Here is a 15,040-nt window from a genome sequence, read left to right on the forward strand (position 1 = left end):
AGTTATTAGAAGTGGGTATGGGGAAAATGAGGAAGGAATAAATTCTTTAATATCCTGAGATAGATGTGAACCAGCTGCTGTCCACCATCTACATTTTAATGCTTTTATTCTCTAACCCTTGGTTTTTATTAAAAAATTATTTAATCAGTATTTTAAAATAATAGTTTTTCTCGTTTGAAATCATTGTTCTTTCACTTTGCATCTTACTTTATTTTCAATATTTTCAAGTTAAAAATGCAATCAAAAGAATTAATAGCTTTATTCTTATTTTAGTCCCTCTAAGTTTCCAGATTTTATGTTTAGGGTTTAATAGTTTTTTAATTGCTCCCCAACTTATATGACAATAATCCCACGCATAACACGAATAAGCTTTAGTAGGGATTTTATCAACTCAACTATATTTAATTACATCAAATAAAGTTCCTACTTCAATTCTTTATTTGTAGCTAAAGCTCCAACTACCAAGTTTTGACTAACATTTTCATTTTTAAAAATAAATTTAAAACAACTAAATATTTTTAATTGAAATATACATAATTAAATCCGGTGCATCTATATAAAATATAATAAAAAACAACAATTAACATAATTTAGGAAATTAAAACTAATTTTGTTTAAAAATAAAAACAAATTCTATAACTAGGAGAATTTAGTAAAATATGCTTTTATAAGTAATCTTATATTCTTCAACCAAGGCTTATCATAACCAACATTACACTAAAGTAATCTTCTATTCCTTACAAATTCTCTGTGCCAGTTTACTTCAATTTTTATACTTTTAAATCATTTACTATGTTTCCTGCATTAAATGCCTTAGTCTACCTTAATATGTTTTGAATCAGCTTATTATTATTATTTTGATGGTACAAAAGACAAAATATACAACAGGCACTTGGTTTAATACGTGGTGTGCAGCAAAGGTTGATCTTCATTCAGGCCAATTACATCTTTAGTTAAGTACCAGACTCTCCAAAGCCATTCATAAGATGAAGATTCTGTAGATGGGTGGTCCCCCAAGTATGGCACAATGTACTTCTTCATGTCGCTTTCCGAGATTTTCAGATGCGACCCCGAAACATTTACGAACTTAACTTTTCCAGCTTCATCTAAGGTTTTCAGACCAATCCAATCTTCCTTGTAAAGCTCGGTCTGCAGATATATAAACACTTGTAGCTGTCAGTTCAATCTTAAACATGTTCTGCAGGATTTGTGCTTTTGAAAATGTGTTGATAGATCATTAAATGCTTTCAAAAGATACATTACCTCTTGTGCAGGCAATATAGGATCAAAGGCCCCATCAGGATAATAACCAAACCAGGATGTTTCCTTGGGTACTAATACTGTATCATCCTCAAACTGATCCAAAACATGCAAAGAAAAGGTTAGCAGCAAATGGCATGAAAAAATTTACGGATTTCTCCTCCAAAAGTTGGCTGAAAGGACACTTCAACTACCATTATAAGCACCAGATTTTGTAAACTGGCAAACCGTTCCTTGTAAGTAGAATTTCTCGCGCCCTTGATTTCATTGTTTAGTTTTGGGAGGAATCTACATCCTTTGAGGTAGTCAGTTATGTCCTGGTGAAATGGAAGAAAAAATGGAGTAGCCACTAACGTCGGAAAGTTATACAAGTGTAAATCCACATGTATTCTACCTTCAAATGTGAAGGATGAGAACATGATCGATTTTACAGAGTTCCATGTCAATATTAGATTGCAGACTATTAACGAAACAACATGATAATTGGCAAGAACCATATAAAGCCAAAGCTGTGAATAATACTCACTGTTGGAATTTTAAGATAACCACTGGGTGCCAAGTGTTCCTGCAAATATCAATGGCATGCATTCAAGGTTGTATTGAACTCCTATTTAGATATATAAACAAGATAAGAATATGCTACAGTAGAGGATGTTTGAGATGTGAAAGACTGGAAAGTAGTTCGAAAAGAATCTTATACCTGTACAAAGTTGCTATAAACTTCCGACTTGATTAAGCTATCGAGAAATATGCATATCACGGTAGACTGCCACATAAAGGGCACATCAGACCAGAGTGAAATAATAGTCTGAAATAATCTGTGTTGTTATTTGTTAATGTGTTTTGCCTTAGTGCCAGAAAACAAAAGCGCTTTAGACCCTTTTGCGTAAAGCGCATTTGATCAGGTACCCCTAGGCATGCTCTATATCAATCTCATTCTCAATGTTTGAGCGTTAAATGATAGACACAGACCATAAGGAAATCATGCATATTGACTGACAAAAGAAAACGAAAATTGGGTGTAACAGCACTCACTTCACAAAATGGAATTGAAGCAATACCAGCATGGGGCCCTGCCAACGATATGAAATTCTTGACCTGACTCACGCAAAGCATACAAATAAAACGCAATGTTAGATTTCAGTTACGAAGACAAAAGTAACCAGAAGTAGTGCAAGAGAGACAGAGAGAGAGAGAGAGAGAAAAGAAAGGGATGCGTAAAAGCATGCAAAAAAAGATGAAAAAGAAGAAAATACAGTAATATAGGAGAAGTTCAGAAGATGAAGATCCTTTGTTAGCACATATGCTAGAGAAGGGGCATCCTATGGCCAGCTGAATCAGTGACATTCACTTTCCAATGGCCTATTCGCCTTGGGGGACAACTAGAGTGCTACATTTCGGTAAACAGAGAAGTAACTAAAGAGATCCAAATAAAGAAGCTCTTACAGGAGGTCCTCCATCACAAAATTCAATAATGCCTCGACCAATCAGGCTACCCTGTGTAAAAGAAAAGGATCATATGAAATCTTAATGCATGATGTAAAGAAATATGTGATCGTGAGTTTGTGAACGAACATTTGTGGGCACCTAGACAAGTAGTAGAACAAGTATAAATTATAGAAATAAGCAAATTTCAACTTATATTAATTACCTGAGAGAGTCCAACCATGTTGTAACCTTGGCTAAGTTCAGTCATGTTTTTCACCTATGGAATGAAGATTGATTCAGAAGTTGGAACTTCAGCTATAAAACATCAAAGTGATAAATGTACCAAACGGTTTTAAGACCTTTTCACAAGCAATTGATGTCTGCAAGAAAAAAGTAGGATAGATTATATTAATAAGATTATTATTACAAGGACTACATATGGTGAGAAATCTCAGTTCAAAGTTTTACCTGTTCCAAAAGGGGCATAGTCCATGAATCCCATGAACCATCTCCAATTTCCCTACAGTCACGAAAATGTCAGATTATTAGGTATAAGAATTCATACAAAATTTTGATCCAGGGAATAGCATGGCCAAAAGAACAACTCTACACATGAAAACAGACATGTGCAGACTCATGCATACACACACATGCAGAAGAATGTCATGAACATACTGCAAAACATATGCATGTATACCTAGAATAGCTAGACGATTTTTCTAAAATAAGATAAAACGGTGAGCAGAGTGTGAAAATAAGGTAAAACAAATTTCACTTCTTGACGCCTTCTTGTTAGCTTATAAAGAATGCAACAGTCAGCATAAAATTCTGTAGACAAATAAATCAAACTTCTGATTTGAGAATATAACCAAATAAATTTTTTACATTTGTAGTCACTGAGAACTAAAAATGAAAAGAGACTCGTAAAAGAAACATGAAAGAAGATCGTACACGCAGTATCCTTGAGAATTAGACCAGCTGCTTAGAAGCTTAGTAAATCGAGTAACTCCATGGCCACTACATTTATCACTAATGCCTGCCACAAAACATGCCAGTAGTGAATCACATAGGTGTGTCAACCCATCCTGTTATTAAGAAAATAAAGAATTATGTAGGATAAATAAACTAAGTCCCTTATTCTACTTTAAAGATAGCGGAAAAACTGAAACCGGCCTGCTCTGGTACGGTATTATAGCAGAAATCATATAGCAAAACCTAGAGAGTCGTTTATCCAATGTTTATATGCATATATATTTTTTATAATAAATTCAAGCTCTCCAGTAAAGCTGACAGATTCGAATTTGCTTTCCACTCCATACACCGATGGCATTAAACTACTGTTATGGTTACATAATGTTCCAAAGTAAAATCAGTTACCAGTTCCATAGAGACCAACAGAACTGACCCTTCTTACCACTCTTGTAGTTTTAGTTTATGAAACTAAGAGGTTAACGCCTAAAGGCATCCATCCAATAGAAGTAGAGTGAAAAAAACAATAAAATTATTCAAATTTAGAAATTGGTTATGCTATAATTACCTAAAACTAGTATTAACTTATAAGTTACTCCTCACAGATAGAGTAAGCAAGTCAATGATCCTACAGGAAAAAGTGCAAACTTAATGGATCACACAGAGAGCGCGCTGTGAATGAAAACATTACCGTGCAACACGATGAAAGGAACGGCATTTATGGTTCGGATGAGAACGAATGAAAACAAGATGAAGATGATGGTGGGGAAGTTAGTTGACTGCGAAGGAGATGCCATTGGTGGCAAACATAAATGAAATAAAGTTGCTCCCTTTATTAGAGTTTTATACGATTTCTACCAAGCATCCAACAGGGAGTTGTTAGGAAGGAACTGCGAATTCTGGGTTCGAGATTAGAAAGTGGACTGAGAATAGAGATTAATAACAACACTGGAAGAAAAGACGAGAATTCATTAGAGTTTTAGACTTTACCAGTTTGACAGACCAGACACGTGTGCCAACTACCGGTCTTATCTTAATACAAGACACCATAAAAGATACGCTGCTAAGGGCCATTTATTGTGGGGGTTTTCATAGGATAATTTTTTTTAGGGCGAGTGTTTAGTAATTTAATATTGTATTTTTTAAATATTTATTATATATTAATAGGGTACTTGTCAACTCCTTATGGAGTATAAAATTTTTATAATTTTTTATTAATGGTATCCCAAATGTGCTTATTTTTACGAGATTAAAAATAATTGTAGTGGTGAAATTAATTATTGTGTTAATAGTAATATTGAAATCAATACTAAAATATGTGTTTAGATTTAATCACAATATTGTTGATAAGATGAAAATATAAAATGACCATTAATAATATAGTTTAGAATGTATTGATAATATAATAAATAATTAAAATTATATATTAAATAAAAATTAAGATTATTAAAAAATTTATATACTTATTCACTTTTTATAAATCAAATATATAATAATTAAATTGATTAGTTATATTTGTATTTATTTTTTATTATTCATACATGTACTTATTTATAGTTAATCCATATAAAATTTTATAATAACCAAATTTATACATTTATTAAATTATTATATAACTTAAAATTATATATTTATTTTGTATAATTAGATACTTACTTTTCATAAAATTATAAAAATAGTCACCAAACTATACTTTTAGTTCTTTTTAGTCACCAACTGTTACTATTTTCAATTTAATCAATCAACTTTTAAAATAAAACGTTTTGGTCACATTCTCGTTAGTTGTTGCTAGATGAGTGAAAAAAAGTTGACGTGTACCTTTTTTTATTGGCCTAATAACAAATTTAGCTCTCTAATATTTACACATTCTATCAATTTGATCCTAAATCTAAAAATTCAATAAATTTAGTCCTCAATGTTTACAAAATTTGTCATTTTAGTTCTAATTCTTAAAATTCAATAAATTTAGCCTTCAACATTTACAAAATTTGTCAATTTAGTGCTAATTCTAAAATTTAAAAAAAAAGAAAAATATTTTTTTAAAAAAATCATTTTTTGGATAAAAATTATAAACATGATTTAAACATATAGAAAACATAAATAAATTATAAATAAAAACCAAATCATATGTATTATGTAATGACTTGGTTTCTAGTGGTAGTGGAAAATGCAGTTTTGGAACCTTGTTTTCGTAAATCAAGTCCGTAAATATTAAATAGGGATATTTATGGAATTAGCATATAGATCAATTGAAATTTGGATGAGTAATTTAGCTAAAATTGTGATTAATCAAGGCCCAAAGACTAAATTGTAAAATCCAAATGCAATAGATTTTTAATTAGAAAATGGCCTGGGGACTTAAATTATAATTATCCAAAGGGCCAAAGTGGTTAATAAACCATTATAAACATGTGTTAGTGGACAATATTGATAATTGGTGATTAAATTAATTAATTTTAGTTAAAATAATAAGAAATTATTAATTAAAAGTTAAATTAGATTAAGTAAAGCTTAATTACTCATATAAAAAGGAGCTTAGTGGAAAGATGATAATTCATCTTCTCCACTTGGCCTTAAGAGAAAAAGGAAGAATAAAGATGGAGGTGCAGATAAACCATCCTTATCAAGAAAAAATGTAACACCTGTCACCCATCACTGTCACTGAATTAGGGTTATAGGATGCTACAACAATTAACAGGACAACCACATGCTATTTCAATTCAAAATTTATCTTTAAACAATCATCAATATATAATCAGTCAATAATCATGCAATTCATACAAAAACAGGGCTTAAATTGATGTTCTAAAACTCTAAAATCAATTCAGAAACCAACAGGGACTAATTCGAAATAAAATAAAAAAATAAGACAAGCAGAAAACATAGGTCACACGGTTGTGTGACAAGTTTAAGCTGCGTGTTATGGGACATGGTCGTGTTGTTCAACCGTGTGTGAGAACTAAAATCATGTGGAAGGAGACACACGACCATGTCTTTCGGTCGTGCAAATAACTGTGGTCATGTGTGGAAATTGAAAACTAAATTACATAAACCACATAGTTGTGCCAAAAACCCGTGTATGACATACGGCCTTGTGTCAGGCCGTGTGACCTAAAATTTACCTACAATAACAAGTCAAACATTTCATGCTTACTTAAGGTACAAGTGTACCATTTTCCAATATTTCAACCTGTTCAAATCATACAAAAAATGTACCAAAACATGCCTTTTGCCTAGTTCTAACCAATATGCCATAGGGCACCAACACAAACAATAATCCAAACTAACATCCAATGTCATTTTCTAACCAATTCAAGCTTGCCTAACAATGTTATACAAAATGTCAAATGTTACCAATTATTTAACATCCAACAAACTTTATATCAAACTATTTAAATAGGCATGTATTCAACAACAACTATACCAATTCACTTAATCAACTAAAACATCCCAAATCAACAACCAAAATATAATGTCATATCTATTAACCATTAAACAAGTAACCAAAGACTAACTGTGCATATATGGAAATCAATATTCCGTCAACCATGCAATTTAACTTTCAAAACCATTTCAACTATTTTATCATCACATACCACATCAACCATAGTCAACCACATCATTATATTAACAAATTCACATAGCTAGAAAATCTCAAACGTACTTTAAATACATCAAACACTTATGTACATAACTTCACTCCTGTTACATGCCACATATCCCACAATAAACATTTTCAAAGTCTACCAAAAGATAGCTAAATAGTGTGATCATGAACTTGATTCGATTGCCAGGTTTTGCAAAACGATATCTACAAGAAAATAGGAAAAACAACACGAGTAAGCTTCAAGGAGTTTAGTAAGTTCTCAGGTCAAAACGATATAACTTACCTTGAAAACATAGTTTAATAATTAACAAACTCTTTAACTAATATTAACCTTGTAACCATAAGCTTTCAACAGGTAAGGTTTATATACACAAGTCATTTAATCATTTCATTTGTACGATATCAATCATTATCAAGTCACAATATAATATCGAAAATCATGAAAATATATATAAGTCATCAACAAGGCATCATAACCAAATATCAATTACATATCATCACTATGTCATTTAAGCATTGAAAATCTACCTAATGAACGATGTATACACAGTTATCCACCCAAGACACCCTAAAACCGAGCCAATCCAACCAAGAATACATCTAGGCACCAATTGCCAAGCTCGTAGGCTTTATATTCGCCCCCAGAAACACACAAGAATTACTGTAAATATAACTCGGTAATCTGCAACAAATGTTGGACTCCGGTATATTCAGTGTATAATAATAAGTCAAGAATCATCATCTCATCACAAGTCAATCACATACAACACGCAAAATAATCTATTGGCATGCCAATTGTATCCTATCCCATGTTCATCTAGGCTCGATACAGAAAATCATGTAATACTTTACAATTTAATTACATTTCTCACTTTCAATCAATTTGAGACAATTTAATTATATATACACATATTCAACAAATCATAAATCATAAGTCAATATAGTATTATAAACTATACTAAATTAAACCGTATGAACTTAGCAGGACTACACTGTAGAGATAGTAATATCAGGGACTAGTTAGTAATTTTCTATTTTCCACAATTTTTTACCAGTTCTTGACTATACAATGATTTAATTCAATTACTAGTCCCAAATACTTTACAACAATCCATTTAACATAAATGACTACTGTATTGACATTTTTCAAAATTTCCCTAAACATTTATATTGTATTCAATTTAGTCCCTAAAATCGAAACAAGCTTATTTTCACAAATAATCCCTATACCCATTGTGCTGAATTCATTTCCATTCCAAATCAGCCCTATAATTTTGAAATTTTACAAGAAAACCATGAAAAATTTAACATACTTTTAATTTAGTCTTTAAACTTAAAAATTACACAAAATCACTTTACAAATTAGTCCAAACTCATCATCAAGCTTCAAACTAAATCATTAACAACTAAAAAGCTTAAAAAATATCAATGGTAAGTTTTCAAAACTTTTATAGAATCACAAATTAGACCCTAGGCTAGATAGATTAAGCTACAACGATCTCAAGAACATAAAATTCATGAAAAACGAGTGAAAAATAAACTTACATGCATAAACCAATACAAGGTCCAAGATCACAAGCTTTAAAAATGGTGTTTCAATTTGAAAAATAAAATAAAGAAGAATATGAATGCTTTTTCCCTTTTTGTTTTATTATTAATGAACTTTTAACATTAGTTTAAAATAAAATTTTAATCATAAAACTTAATTAATCAAGTCTAAAACTAGCCACTAACTACAATAATGACTAAATTGTCATTTAAATCTATGAAATAATGTTTTCCCATCCATTTGGCCCAAATAAACTAGTAGTGATTAACTTTTGTAGTTTTTACAATTTACTCTTTTTTTCCTTAATTAACCATCAAACCACTAAAATTTCCAGACCAAACTTCGATACACGTATATAGTAGTTTACAAAAATGAGATCTTGATACCTTATTTTTCAAAATCACTTGACTTTAGGGACAAACCATTTGTACTTAACTATTTGTTCAGTTAGTAAAAATTATTAGATCAAAATTCAATATAATTGTAACAGCCCATTTTTTAGTAGTGCGGAAACAGTGGTTTTAGGGCCACCAAATCCGAAAATTAAGTTTATAAATTTTATATTTAATAGTTACGAGTTAATTTTGATTTTAAAAAGGTTTTTGATATAGTGATTTTTGTTGTATAAATGATTTATTAAGTTCAAATGGTTTTAGAAAATGAGGTGTCGGGACCTCGTTTCTATAAAATGAGCTGTAAATATTTTTATAAATATTTACCAAGTGTCACTAAGGTGGTATTAAATTTTTGTTGGAAAATTTTATCGTTTCAATAGTTAATTATTTAAAAAGGACTAAATCGCGTAAAATGCAAAAGTTGTGTTCTATTAGATAAAGGTATTATATAGCTATAGAAATTTAAAGTGGAAGTCTTTATATGGTAATTAAACGATTAAATGAGATAGTGGATGTGTATGGATTGGAATTAGTGTAATTTTTAAGGTTAGGTTAGGTTAATTTGGTAAATAGGTATTAAATGAATAAATAACGAAAACATAAAGCTTTCATCTTTATTTTTTCTTCCGCAACCAAAATTTCAAACAAAAAGAAGCCATGGATGAAGCTTCATTCGACCGTCCCTATTTTTGCTTGCATGTGAGTATTTTTCGTCCCATTTTTAATGATTTTTATGTTTTTGAGATCGTTGCAACTAGGTCCAACTAGTTTGTACCTTCAATTTTGAAACTGTTAAAGATTTTGAATGTTTCCATTTATGAATCTTGTGGTTTTTTATGTTAATTGATTTTGATGAATTTTTTGATTAGGGACTAATTTGTTAAATTAATAAAAGTACAATGATTTAATGTGAAATTGTTCCATAAATGGGCTGTTTTGGATACAATGAACATTCAGCTAAGCTCAATTCTGGGTAAAAATGGTTAATTTGCATGTTTTGGGCTTAGAGACTAAATTGAATAGAAGTAAAACTTTAGAGGAAATTTTGTAAAAATATAAAAAAATGATCAAATTGTATGAAATGAATTTTTTTTATTTTCTAAATTAATAAGTTGAATGAAATTATTAATTTAGATCAAGATCGGGTGGAAAATCGAGGAAAATGAAAAATTACCAAAATGCCCCTGAACTTTGGTATTTCTACAATTTAGCTAGGCAAGTTTGTATGAACTATACTATGTATATTTTTGATTAAATTGAATTTTATTATATGAAATTTTATTGAAAATGAATCGATATATATATATGGTACTGTACAATTTGGCTTATAACGAAACAAGGAAAATTCAACGATGCACGACGACTATTGAGTCCCGTTTGAACATTAGAAATATTTAGGATACAAATGAAATATCATTAAGGGTTACTGTGTTTTGGGTGCTGATTTTGTACGTCCTGTCGGTGGCTGAGTTTCCGGCAATTGTTGCGATTACTTGATAGCTTGTGTGAGCAGCACCGTGTAGCTACGTCTTGACTGAAAGCTTGTGTGAGTAGACCCATTTATGGATCGAGAGAGAGCACTGATATGAGATATGAGATAGTAGTGGTTTCGATCACATGTTGGCATATAGTGTGCGAGATTCCCGTGCATCCAATATTATTCTAGTGGTTCAACGGGAGATGTTTTGTTACAAGATGATATGAGTTCGATACGAACTAATACATGTATATATATATTTATATATATGAAATACACGAAAGTGATGGTACATGATATATTGATATATTGAAATGAATGATATATACATGAAGAAACGACAAGAGAATGATATGTATCATGACATGTACATATATAAAGATATTTAATATGTTGATACATGAAAATTATGTAAGTGGAGACGAGTAATAAACTCAAGTATGACATGTTGAGAAAATAAGGTTATCAATGTTGAATTTATATGAAATATGTTCAAGTAAGCTAACATGTATTATTGTTTGATGATTAGGCAAGTGTCAAGCTGTTGGTTGAATAGTATTCTATTTACTTATAAGTTGCATTTAAAATGGTAAATGCTTAAATGAAAATATGCTTGTGTTCATGAAAAAGTGGTAAGGTCTAAATTATGCAATTTCTCATGCGATTAATTCGAAAAGGGCTATGTTTAAATGCGTTAGCTTGTAGCTATGGTTGAATAATATGCTTATGACTTGTGTGTTATGCATATGGAATGAGTGTGGATATTAATGAAATGCAAATGAAAATAAAGAAATTTGGAAGAGTTTAAAGTTGTCTAAAATCCTACTATATGCTATGGATAATATGTATAAGTGATGCTGTGGATTTACTCATTTTGTGAGTTGTTGAATTTGGTTTCATGAATTGTGTGGTATTAGTATATGATTATTCTTGATATGTATAAATTTCATATTGGAAATGGATTGGTTTGATTAAAGTTTATACGAGCTTACTAAGCATTCATTGCTTACGTAGTTATTTTTCTTTACTTTTTAGACTATCGGAAGCTCGATTGGGTTGAAAGCTCGTTAGATATTTATCACACTATCCAACGATTATATCAGTAGATTTTGATATATTGTTTAAGGTTATAATAACAGGTATAGGTAATTTGGCTAATGTTAGCCTATGTGTTTTGGTTGTGGAAATGACCATTTGGTTAGTTTGCATTTTGGCCTTGTGTTGGTAAAATGATATATATTATAAGGTGTATATAAGTAGTCTTGTAATGGTTGATATATGACTTGTTATGGTTGAATGATGGTAGATAGAAAAGTAGTTGAATGTGCATATTAGATATGACATATAACTTGTTGTGAATTGGTGTTTTGCCATAGTAAGCATATATGTATTTTGATGCTAATTATTATGTGGTACAGTTGATACCAAATGGTATGTTTTGGTAAGTGATTTACATGTTATGTAATGATGCAAACTCAGTTAAAAGTTAATCAATTAATTTGGCCAAATTGAGTACATGGTTATACATGTTTTAATGTTGTCATTTGAGGTGCCTTTGGGCATATTGGTTGGATGTTATTATACCATATGTGTTTGACTTGATTATGCATGATTTTGGTGCCTTTTGAGGTCTTATGTATATGTGTAAAAGGGATTATAGGTACATGTTGAAAAGGGTGAGAAAAAAGGCGTGTAAAATAGCCTATTTTCATCCACATGGGTAGAGACACGGGCATGTGTCTCAGCCGTGTGTCCCCTGTAGTTTTCAAAGGGCTGCAAGTCAAGTTTTACACGGCCTGGCACATGAGCATGTGAGTTTATTTCGAAGGGTACACAACCCGGCACACGAGCGTGTGGTTTGGCCGTGTGACCCAAGTCAATTAGTTACACAGGCACAAACACGGGCTAGGACACGGCCGTGTATCTCTATTTCGAATGCCTACACAGCCTAAGACATGGGCGTGTCTCTTGGCCGTGTGACCCTACAATTTGTAAATTTTCATCTTTTCCCTAAAATTTCTATATGTTCCTGATTTAGTCCTGATTTGTTTCTATTGTGTTTTTAAGGCCTCAGGGCTCGTATAAGGGACAATATATATGCTATTGATTGGTTTTACAATGATTGACGATATGAATTAAATGTACTAAAATTTTTTATAGTTCTGAAATGTAAACTTCGATAATGCTCCGTAACCCTATTCTGATGACAGATACAGTTTAAGGGTGTTACAATAATATTATATTTGACTCGTAAATATTAAATAATAATATTTTCAAATTCACTCGTCAGATTTGTGATCCCGAAATAACTATTTTTGACACCGCTAAACATGTTTTGTTACAATAAAGACCAATGAAGACGATAGTTGATTTGAACAACCAAAAATGCACATCTCCTTACTGTAAAGTTAGAAAATCGATTTGTTGCCCTACTAGTTTCTTGTTTAATAATATTGGCTTTCACAAAAGAAAGTTGCATGACCAGCTTATTAAAAACTTGAAGGATTGGCTTTAATCTCCATCTTCGATCTTGATTATTCTTCTTAATATCTAAAGAAATTGTCTGGGAGTTAGTCTTGATTACCACATTGGTTCATTTGTTCTTCACAACTAATTCAATCCCTCCAACCACAACTTTAGCGTCGACAACCTTAGATGAATCAATCCACTATAATCCTTTTACCAATCCCATCCAATATCTTCCTACTTAAATGCTTGCCATTATTCCAATACCAACACAAGCTGTTGAGGTGTCAAATGCCCCATCACAATTAACTTTAACTCGACCTTCTGGTGATTTCTGCCAAACATCAACAGTCGACTTCCCAGTTCGATTGGAGTTATTGTTTTAACAGAAGATCCTTTAAGCATATAAAAATCCATTCATTGAGCAATTAATCCTTTGAATAATTCTCTCTAAATCAAGTTTCTCACCTCTAATTGTAACCTCACACCTTGCTTTCTAAATATGCTAGCAAGTGAAAACAATTCTAACTTTGACATTTTCCCTCATAGAAGGCAATTGTAACAACTTTGAGAACAGTCTATGAAATGATTGAATCCAATCCTTTAGCACTTGAAGACCAAAACAAGCCTCATACCATATTCTCCTAACCCAATCAAAACTAAGAATAATATGTTTAACAATCTCATCTTCATTATCGCATAAACAACAAATTAGGTTCAAAACACACTTTCTTTTCAACATATTAAAATGAGATGGAATAGCATTATGACATAATTTTCACAAGAATTTTTTTATTTATTTTTTGGTACTTGTAAGCTCCAAATAGCTTTCCAAGTGCTCCCATCAACTGAGTGAGAGCTGATAACTTGTAAAGAAGACTCATTTCCAGAATGCTTTCTCAACTCATTATACCCTGACTTCACTAAATATTTACTAGAAGCTATAAACAACCACAACAACTTATCTTGTTTATCTGTTTCATGAATGAGAACTTTCAAAATTTCTATAATTCTAGTATTTTCTAACCATATCGAGATGCTGGATAAGTCTCATTTATGTAGCACCCGATTTCAAATAAACCCAAAATTTAGAATGAATATGAGATTAAATTGAAAGAGATCGTAAGCTGACGGCCTATATTGGAAGAAATGAGAAAGCTAGAATTTGAATTAGACATCGTTGAGATCCAATTATGGTTTGATTAGGATAAAACTAGTCGGTTCCTTAGTAGGAGACATAATAATAAGCGATGAACGGTTCTCATAAGGTTGGAAGTAGCGCAAGGAGGGTTATAAATAGCTTGCAAATGGCTTCCTAGGGTTGATTTTCTTCCCGGCCTTGTTCAATTTCTCGCATTCTTCATCTTCTTCGATAGCTCAAAGGAGCAGTTATGGAAGGTTCTATATGGAGCAGACTTCATGAGGATAGAGCTAAAAAAGTAGGGGAAACAACAAGCGGGTAAGGTTCTTAACCTTCTGTATTTGTCGGATGAAGTTATGGAACTTTAAAATTGTTTTAAGGGTTTCTTCATGTCATAAAAGTTTAAGCTTTTAAAATGTAGCGTAAGTTTAAGTAATGAGTTTTTGGTTGCAAGCTATTGCGTAGAAAATAGAATCTCCAGTGTTTGAGAGAAGGAATAAGCTAGGGGAGCGATAAGGATTTAGGTGAGTTCCAGACTCCAAACCCATTTTTGTGGTTGACACTGTTTAAGTATGCCATGGTTGCATAAGCATGAAGCATAATAATATGAGCATGTATTGCATAATTGTGGGTAAAGCTCAAGAGGTTAAATGAAGTTAGGAAGGGAAATGGGGAGAGAACCTATTAGTTACCACCTTGGGAGAAACTTCGGACCTTATGGGGGAAACACTGCAGTGTTTGGGCATTA

General features: G+C 31.5%; 1 protein-coding gene across 2 annotated transcripts; it reads right to left on the minus strand.

The window, feature by feature from the left end:
* Window positions 1-648: 648 nt before the first annotated feature.
* On the minus strand, window positions 649-4,666 carry LOC107929689 (palmitoyl-protein thioesterase 1). 2 transcript variants are annotated; one of them, XM_016861183.2, is made up of 13 exons: window positions 4,648-4,666; window positions 4,349-4,556; window positions 3,640-3,724; window positions 3,157-3,208; window positions 3,048-3,068; window positions 2,912-2,965; window positions 2,707-2,757; window positions 2,296-2,358; window positions 1,961-2,026; window positions 1,787-1,825; window positions 1,455-1,577; window positions 1,264-1,356; window positions 649-1,149 (listed from the first exon to the last, which is right to left on the minus strand). In XM_016861183.2, the coding sequence occupies exons 2-13, from the start codon at window positions 4,452-4,454 to the stop codon at window positions 898-900; spliced, it is 1,005 nt and encodes a 334-aa protein (XP_016716672.1). In that variant the 5' UTR covers window positions 4,455-4,556; window positions 4,648-4,666; the 3' UTR covers window positions 649-897. The 2 variants fall into 2 exon arrangements, with proteins under 2 accessions (XP_016716672.1, XP_016716673.1); XM_016861184.2 differs by lacking the exon at window positions 4,648-4,666 and having other exon boundaries at window positions 3,640-3,773; window positions 4,349-4,618.
* Between the last annotated feature and the right edge of the window lie 10,374 nt (window positions 4,667-15,040).

This window comes from Gossypium hirsutum, chromosome A08 (assembly GCF_007990345.1).
Source record: "Gossypium hirsutum isolate 1008001.06 chromosome A08, Gossypium_hirsutum_v2.1, whole genome shotgun sequence".
NCBI lineage: Eukaryota > Viridiplantae > Streptophyta > Magnoliopsida > Malvales > Malvaceae > Gossypium > Gossypium hirsutum.